Source organism: Salvelinus namaycush, chromosome 10 (genome assembly GCF_016432855.1).
Source record: "Salvelinus namaycush isolate Seneca chromosome 10, SaNama_1.0, whole genome shotgun sequence".
Taxonomy (NCBI): Eukaryota; Metazoa; Chordata; class Actinopteri; order Salmoniformes; family Salmonidae; genus Salvelinus; species Salvelinus namaycush.
The window spans coordinates 34,733,214-34,742,853 of record NC_052316.1 but is presented as its reverse complement, the minus strand read 5'-3'; the positions used below and the strand labels follow the sequence as shown (position 1 = coordinate 34,742,853).

Below are 9,640 nucleotides of genomic sequence, written 5' to 3'. Positions count from 1 at the left end.
ACCAAGATTGGCAAATTCGCCACTGGCGCCCTGTGCTCTTCACAGATGAAAGCAGGTTCACACTGAACGCATGTGACAGACTTGACAGAGTCTGGAGACGCCGTGGAGAACGTTCTGCTGCCTGCAACATCCTCCAGCATGACCGGTTTGGCGGTGGGTCAGTCATGGTGTGGGGTGGCATTTCTTTGGGGGGCCGCACAGCCCTCCATGTGCTCGCCAGAGGTAGCCTGACTGCCATTAGGTACCGAGATGAGATCCTCAGACCCCTTGTGAGACCATATGCTGGTGCGGTTGGCCCTGGGTTCCTCCTAATGCAAGACAATGCTAGACCTCATGTGGCTGGAGTGTGTCAGCAGTTCCTGCAAGAGGAAGGCAATGATGCTATGGACTGGCCCGCCCGTTCCCCAGACCTGAATCCAATTGAGCACATCTGGGACATCATGTCTCGCTCCATCCACCAACGCCACGTTGCACCACAGACTTCCCAGGAGTTGGCGGATGCTTTAGTCCAGGTCTGGGAGGAGATCCCTCAGGAGACCATCCGCCACCTCATCAGGAGCATGCCCAGGCGTTGTAGGGAGGTCATACAGGCACGTGGAGGCCACACACACTACTGAGCCTCATTTTGACTTGTTTTAAGGACATTACATCAAAGTTGGATCAGCCTGTAGTGTGGTTTTCCACTTTCATTTTGAGTGTGACTCCAAATCCAGACCTCCATGGGTTGATAAATTTGATTTCCATTGATAATTTTTGTGTGATTTTGTTGTCAGCACATTCAACTATGTAAAGAAAAAAGTATTTAATAAGAATATTTCATTCAGATCTAGGATGTGTTATTTTTGTGTTCCCTTTATTTTTTTGAGCAGTGTACTTTAGGGGGCATACTTATTTCAATGTACAGCCTTAACCTATAGATTGTGGATCAATGACATGGGGTATCAGTCTACTCAGTGACACCCAGAGACCGTTAGCGTCGTAGCTCTTATTGCGGGACTCTGAAACCACAGTGAATTGAGGCACATTTATTGTACCAGTCAACCTACTATGTGTATTGAACACTATTCCAGAGGAAAAACAATATGACCTGGATGTTTTGGAGCCTGATAACTCTGAGGAGGACTTTGGGGAAAAATCACTTGGGTATTGAATAGACTGATATCCCATTTCATTGATCCCCAATCATTAGGTATGGCTGTACAGTGCAATATGAATGTCAATACGCACAATACGCACAGTTGTGGCGGCAGGTAGCCTAGTCGTTAAAGCGTTGGACTAGTAACCGAAAGGTTGCAAAATCGAATTCCCGAGCTGACAAGGTAAAAATCTGTCGTTCTGCCCCTGAACAAAGCAGTTAACCCACTGTTCCTTGAAAATAAGAATTTGTTCTTACCTGACTTGCCTAGTTAAATAAACTGGGGAGGTGATTTCCCACAGTCAAAGTCCTGCAATAAGAGCTACGACGCTAATATTTCCATAAACGCTTCACAGTTGTGTTCTCTGGGTGTCACCGAGTAGACTGATTAGCCCATTTCATTGCTCCACATTCCAACACTCCAACTATGTTTAACATTATCAAGTCTAAATATAGCATGACTTTCAAAGAGGGACTTTTTTTTAAAGGTGAACTGCAAATTCCACTATTGTGGCTAATCCTTATTGTGGCTAGCTTCACAACACAACCTGGTCCGGGCAAGCCATAGTAAAGTAGTCAGATGAAGCTAGCTGGCTGCTTATAACGTTAGTTTTGGGCAACAGAGTTAAGTAGCTGGCTACCTAGTGATTTCAATAGGAGAACAACAAGTGGCTACCTAGCTAATACTTACTCACATGGATTCCTAAATCATTGCTAAGAATATTGAAAATGACTGCAGTTTCTACTGGTTATTGTTTTCAGGCTGGTTGCATTTGTGCTAGCTAACTACCCCAGAAGTTGCTAATAACATCTGTATCAAAGATATTTGCAAACATTTCTGATCCTGCTCGTTTGATCCTGTTCTAATTCCAAATGCTCACACAGACGTTTTCCCATTCGTTTGAACAAATAATGCCTTATTACCAATGCCTTATTACCAACACCATTTGACCGTGATGGTGGCGCTTGGCTTGCACGTGCAAATTCAGTACACACAACATTCTACAATAGAATTGTGTTCTTTGACGTATCAAATTAAAATATTATTTGACCGTCAAATAGTGTTATTTGATGTATATCTTTTTTGACACGAAAATGAACCAAACGGCTTTCCATATGTATTGAGAAAAGGGCAGCCTTTTGATAAGAAAGCTAATATCCACATCCCTCTCCCTCATACATTCACTCTTCTTCCATCCCTCCCTAAGATCTCTCTTCTCCAAGATCCTACTCTGTCATCCTCCCTCCCTCTCTCTTTATCTCTCTGTAATATAATTAGTGTGTAGGGAGATGAAGAGTAGCACAGAGAGGATGTTGGGATGTGTAATCCATCCATTACCTGGCTGTCGAGCCCAGAGCAGACCCCTGATAATAAAACTATTAATACGCTCTGTGTAAGTGTGCGTGTGTGGCTCGTGTATATGTGTGCGTGTGTGGCTTGTGTATATATGTGTGTGTGTGGCTCGTGTAAATATGTGTGTGTGTGGCTCGTGTATATATGTGTGTGTGTGTGGCTCGTGTATATATGTGTGTGTGGCTCGTGTATATGTGTGTGTGTGGCTCGTGTATATGTGTGTGTGTGTGTGTGTGTGGCTCGTGTATATGTGTGTGTGTGTGTGGCTCGTGTATATGTGTGTGTGTGGCTCGTGTATATGTGTGTCTGTGTGTGTACAGCTCCTGATATTTAGACCATTAATACGCTATTTAGCCGAGGCATCGTGACGGTGACAAACTACCGTCGTGTCGCCCTGGGGAGCGTGTTCACGCTCAGCGCACCACAGCAATGCAGAGCATTAATACACGCTAAGGAGCTCAAACACAGTGTAGACACAACACAACACACACACAGAGAGAGTAGACACACACACACACACACACAGTGTAGACATACACACCACACAAACAGATCCACACCACACACACTGCTGTATATCCTCTCCCTCTGTCAGCGTGTTGGGGGTCCATATCTCATTAACACGCTGGCAGGCTTGTGTGGGGGGGGGGGGGGGGGGGGTTTAATATGTACTATGTATCTTACAAGACGCATAAGGACATGATTGGATGATCAAAGAAAATGGAGACTACCCTCTCTTTCCCCATCTTTTTCATGATCAATATATCTAGATGCAGAAAGTGTACACCAGTTCTTCCTACTGTAACCATCAATGTGCCCATGGGGGGGTCTAATCCACCTGAATATCTATGTAATCTATTGAAAGTGTAGGGTGAGGGATGAGAGCTGGACATGATTCTCACTCCCTCTCTCGCTGAAGATGGAAGTACCTCAGACGGATGTCTGCTGCTGTTTGTCACAAATCCTCAACGCTGGCTGCTGAGCTCGGCAAGGCCTAATTAAGATCAATATTTCAATGTTTTTGTAAAAGCGCACAAGAGAGAGGGAAAGGGGGATAACCTAGTCTGTTGTACAACTGAATGCATTCAACTGAAATGTGTCTTCTGCATTTAACCCAACCTCCGTATCAGAGAGGTGCTGGGGGCTGCCATTATCGACATCCACGTCTTCGGCGCCCGGGGAACAGTGGGTTAACTGCCTTTCTCAGGCAGAATGACAGATTTTTACCTTGTCAGCTCGGGGATTCGATCCAGCAACCTTTCGGTTACTGGCCCAACGCTCTAACCGCCAGAGGTGGAGAGAGAGAAAATAGAAGAAAAATCATCTTTCCAGAAGTCTCCCTGAGCACAAACAGAAAGGTGAACTGTGTTTCTTCTTCCCAGCTGATTGCAGTAAAATACAAAGTTATTATAAGCAGAGTGGCTGGTCGAACAATAAAGATCACAGTTCCTTAGTGAGAAATGATTCATTAGCTCTCCTCACTCATCCAACTATTTTCTTCGGTCTTTACCGCTCTCCCTCAATTCTCTTCATGTCTTATAGATTCAGGGTGGGAGTGTTTTGGATGAAGCGTTCTGGCTTTTTCACTGACTCAACTACTTAAGCTTGGCAAACGTAGTAGTAGTAGGCAAGTATGTAGATCTTTCTGTCAAATCTGCTTTTTAACATGGTGCCTCTTTCTGTTGACGTTCTCTTGACTTCATAAAGTGTGTGTGCATGTGCCTGCGTGTCTCCCTGACAACTGAAGCTGATTCCTTAAGACCAGCATTTAAGACTTTAAGGGGGCCACAAAAACTCTCTGGGGCTCTGATAACCTTAAAGCACCCCCACAGGCCCAGGGGAAGACATTGGATAGAAGAGGGTTAACTTAGCCTCAAAGCTTGTGCTTGTGCCAACCCGGCTCAAATAAAGGATCTCCCGCTCGCTCTGTGGATCTCCCGCATGCTGATGTCCGTTTTGCTTAAATCGGTAAGAACTGCACCAGCAGCAAACTCCCAATATGCAAAGGCACAATGAAAACCCTGACTTCTTCTAAATATGTGTCTCAAGCCCTCGGCCACACACACACTGCCCTCTTCCCTCTCACAATGAATGGACCTCACGGCAGATCTGCTTAAATGTGGCATTTCAATGTGGACTGCTTAGCTTGGCGTTTGGGGTCCAGCTCCTGCTTATTTGATAAAAGCCCAGCCCCACTTATAATGACTTAGCGCATCTTAAACTTCAAATACCTTGATATGATTTCTGTCCCTCTTCATCTTACAGTAGGGTACTTTTATTTTCATCCTAGCCAGCAGATTTGAGCCAGGAAGAGGTGGTGTTCCAAATGGCACCTTATTCCCCATTTAGTGCTCTACTTTTAACTATATCCCTATGGGCCTGGGTCAAAAGTAGTGCACTACATAGGGAGTAAGGTGCAATTTGGGATGCACACAGTGTATGTATTTCATGGCTGAAGTGTTGGACAGGAAGTTGAGCTCAGCACCTTGTCAGGATCAGGTGCAGGTTGCATGGTGGCTACTCTGCTGCCCTATCATCTTATATTATAACTTACTGAGTGCCCACCACCTGTTATTTATCTCAACATCACTAGACCACACCAGTCTCTATGTAGGGCCTGGGGGCCTATGTCTTAAAGTTAAAAAAATATCTTCCTTTAATTTAAATCAGGGCCGCAACTTTAGTTTTAGACGTGGGGTGGACATTATAGATAGATCTTTCTATCCAGTTGGATTAACACTCCAAACAGCCTACCCGACCGCTCGGAGGCGTCAGCCTACCCGACCGCTCGGAGGCGCGTCAGCATGGTCCTAAAGCACACCGTTGCCTGGTTTTGTATCACATTCCAATGATACAACTGGGGGGACAAAATGCAATTTCAGAATTTGGGGGGTGGACATGTCCCCAGTGAAAGTTGCACCCCTGATTTAAATTGACAATGAACTAGACTGCCATGATTATAGCATTCATTGTCCCTAGTTTAACAGCCTAACATAATAGCCTAACATAATCTCAAGAGAAAAGACAAGTGAGCAGAATCTGTGTTCATGCAGTATAAAGTCCTGCCCTCCGTCAAGACACATCACGGGTATCGACGTTCTGCTCAACCTTCCATTTTGATTTTCTTTAACCTGCGTGCCTCACCAAATGAAGAGAGAAGGCTATGTCTCCACGATGAGGGCGCAGACTGCGCGATACTTAATTATTTGTTGATCTGCGGAGGTGGGTCGGGATGCAATTTGTGGTTAATTATGAATAAAAACCCTGCGCGAGGGCCATCACGTGGAATAGCCTAATCATAATTATCCCCCTCGCACCCTTCTCGTGGTCCCCTCCGCCCGAAGGAAATGTGGTTTGATTTTATGGATAGGAGCGTGTGGCGCTGAATCCATTGCAGAGGTAGGCTAGTGATTTGGGGGGCCCGGCCTGGGGATGTCAGGGTCTTCCTTACCCCTCAGACCACAACTTCATAGAAAGGATGGCAGTGTCTTTGTTTTAACCGAATAATGATGTTGCATAATTTACATAAAATAAGAAGTGTATAATCAGAGCTTTCCACTTTTACCATCTCACTTTAGCTCAGTATTTTTGCATACTTGTTTTCTATTCGATTTGAATTTGGTATTTCATTAGGTTTTGAAGTGAAATCTCAGAACTATTTTGTTTGATTTTGTGAGAGTGTGCACTATATTTGATCATTCAGTTATAGACTGGACTTGATCTATTAGCACAATTTGTTTCTATTCTTTTTTCGTTGCTTGCTGAAAGTATTAGTCTAGTTTGGTATGTAAATGGTGATGTTATTAGCCTACTCGGATACTTTATTTTTACTTTAGTTTTGTCACAAAGTAACATGGTTTACAAGGAGATAAATGTTTTCTAACTTAGTTTTGATTGAATAGTGCATGCACTTAATAGAATAGATGTCTTGGATGAATGGCACATTAAGATATAGGCCTACACTCCAGGAGTGTTTAAATTAGACTTTTCACCTACAATCCAAGCTACAAAAGCTATTGGGCACTATTCGTCTGAGACATGTCGTGCAAAGGCACATTTCATAATAATGTATATGTATCTAATGTAGTAAGGGTTCACACAGTTCCAAGTAAACATGTATTTCTCAGAGAAAGCAGCACAGCTATCGCCTTTCCATCCAGTGCGCCTTGCGCGTACCTTCCCTGTGCCTGCCTCTCTCCTCTCTGTGCAGTAGCACAAGCTCCGTCACTAGAGGGGGAGATGCACCTGTTCCGCAAGCCTGCGTTGTCAGTTCAGCTGCCGGCTGGTCAGCTCAAGAGGTTGCTATAGGAAAATGCAAATCCTCTGCTTTCATCTTCTCCCATTGGTCCGTCACACCTCGAGGTGGGCGGGTCGGGCGCGTGGTGTCTTTTAAAAGTGCACATTGCCTTTCCCAGCGTCTCAGTGAAACTGCTTGCTTGCGCTGCACCGCAGAACTCAAAGTAACGACTATCTGCCCGATAGAGAAAACAAACTGTGACAGGAATTTAGCGCCTCACGCACACACACACACACACTCATCTCTCTCTCACACGCAGTACACAAGGCTCCCAGAGTGAAGGGAAGACGGCGAGGACCGGCGCAAGGTTCCCAGAGTGAAGGGAAGACGGCGAGGACCGGCGCAAGGTTCCCAGAGTGAAGGGAAGACGGCGAGGACCAAGGCAAGGCTCACAGAGTGAAGGGAAGGACCGTGTACCGTATGGACGGGCGCGTTCGTAAGTAAAGCGCAACCTGATAAATCTGGACTGACCATTCAGAAACTGGACCACTCTCCAGTGTCTTAACACCACTTAAGGAAATATCTATTTTTAATATCTACACCTATTTTTTTGATTGTAAGAACTCTTAGAACTTATTTTTCTCCGAACCATTCCGTTGTGGATTCCAGCAGATGCAGAAAGTGACTTTGGCACATGTTTACGCATCTTTTACACGTGCGTGTCTCTTGTTCTGGGCTGTCGTGGGCCCGTGTCATGTGTGGAAAGTTTTATTCTGATCCTGTGTAACACATGCTGCAGTAACTTCAACCGCGAGCCTGCTGCTTTCTCACCCTCTTATGACTGTAGCGAACACTGTCCTCGCGCCAGTGGAGGCGAAGAAGGATATAGTAAAATACTTGACCACAATAACACCAGAAAAGGAGCAGCCAGAACAGTAGAGAAGATACAATCCATCCACAGTGCTGCTTGCTTTATCATCTGCTCACTCAAGGACATTAAATCAGAGGGCGCGAGCAGGTCCAGAGGTGAAGCGAGGACAAGACAGGTTGGTGTCGACAAATTTCACCGGGGGCTCCAGTTTCAACCGGCCCTGGCCCGTGGTATTAAAGCGTGCATTTGACCAGGGATAAGTTGTCAACAAGAGAAGCGGCGAACTGGCAGGTGTACAAGTTCATTTACACGCGTACATATGCGCCGCTATAAATAGCAGTTGTTTTAAGGACTAGCAGCTTAATACGAAGTAGTCTACTCCCCTCTTCTATCCAATCTCACAACCCCACGCACAGGGACCGGGCGTGTGCGCGTGCCTATATATACGCCACACAGACCTCTTCGATTCGAAGAAGCAATCTGCATCTGCGAGGGCTGCCGGTTGTCCTGCCCGGTGTCGGTTTGGCTGTGAGGGCGGGAGTCGTCGCATGGACTGACATGGCCACCGACCTCGCCATGAGCGCAGAGTTGCCCAATAGCCCCCTGGCCATCGAGTATGTCAACGACTTTGACCTTATGAAGTTCGAAGTAAAGAAGGAGCCTCCAGAGGCTGACCGTTACTGCCACCGCCTCCCCCCGGGATCCCTCTCCTCTACCCCTCTCAGCACGCCCTGCTCCTCCGTGCCTTCATCGCCCAGCTTCTGCGCCCCCAGCCCCGGTGGCCAGTCGGGCCAAAACCTGGCCAACGGTGTCAACAGTAGCAACAACAGCGGAAGCAGCAACCCCCAAAGCTCGGGCGGAAAGCCCCACCTGGAGGACCTGTACTGGATCCCCAACTACCAGCACCACATTAACCCTGAAGCGCTCAATCTGACCCCCGAGGACGCCGTGGAGGCACTCATCGGCAACGCCCACCACCACCATCACCACCACCAGGGATACGAGGGCTTCCGCGGCCAGCAGTATGTAGGGGAGGACCTGTCCACGGCCTCGGCCGGCCACCATCACCAGACCCACCATCACCACCACCACCATGGACACCGCCTCGAGGACCGCTTCTCGGACGACCAGCTGGTCAGCATGACGGTGCGCGAGCTCAATCGGCAACTAAGGGGGTTCAGCAAAGAAGAGGTGATCCGCCTGAAGCAGAAGAGGCGCACGCTTAAGAACCGGGGCTACGCACAGTCCTGCCGCTACAAGCGGGTGCAGCAGAGGCACATGCTGGAGAGCGAGAAGTGCACGCTCCTGAGCCAGGTGGAACAGCTGAAGCAGGACGTCGCGCGCCTGGCCAAAGAGCGAGATCTCTACAAGGAGAAGTATGAGAAGCTCGCGAGCCGAAGCTACAACGGTGGCGGGCCCGGTAACAATAACAGAGACCCCTCTAACGGAAACCACGGGAAACCGGCCTCCACGGAATTCTTCATGTAAGAGACTGAATCATGGCATAAGACTTTTGCCTCCTTCAAACTTATTTAAATATTTTTAATGACTATTATTTGTATTTTTCTCAGTTTACATTTTATGTTTACAGTTATTCCTTTGGGGGGGGTGCTATCAGTGTACATTTTAAATGTACAACATAACATAATGCTTTAAATTTATTTAAAGAAATAAGCAAGGTCGATGCGCACATACAGTAAGTAATCAATGTGCGCAGATATAATTGTTGGAATGTTGGAAGTCTTAAAGATTGTGTTTTGGATTAACTTCAATACACCAACACCTCTTGATATGGACATTGGATCACAAACTCTGTCAAATCAATAGACTGATTATTATTTTTTGATGCAATAGATCTCAGAGAAACCCTGATTAACGTTTGAAGTCTTAATGAAAAATATGAATCAAACTTGCCAACGTATACCAGACAGAAAAACTCAACTGAAAACTGTTTTGATTCCTTATATGGTGTCTTAAAAGAGAGACTCCAGCGTCTTAAAACTGGGTGGAATCAAGGAAGAGAAACCGGTATTTATCATATTG

The 9,640-nt window shown here is 46.3% G+C and overlaps 1 protein-coding gene across 1 annotated transcript; it reads left to right on the top strand.

The window, feature by feature from the left end:
* Nucleotides 1-8,155: 8,155 nt before the first annotated feature.
* mafaa (v-maf avian musculoaponeurotic fibrosarcoma oncogene homolog Aa) lies at nucleotides 8,156-9,085 on the top strand. The gene has a single exon (XM_039001993.1). The coding sequence runs from the start codon at nucleotides 8,156-8,158 to the stop codon at nucleotides 9,083-9,085; it is 930 nt and encodes a 309-aa protein (XP_038857921.1).
* Nucleotides 9,086-9,640: the final 555 nt, after the last annotated feature.

Excerpts from the sequence above, each read along its gene's own strand:
- mafaa (XM_039001993.1), top strand. The coding sequence starts at position 8,156 with ATGGCCACCGACCTCGCCATGAGCGCAGAGTTGCCCAATAGCCCCCTG.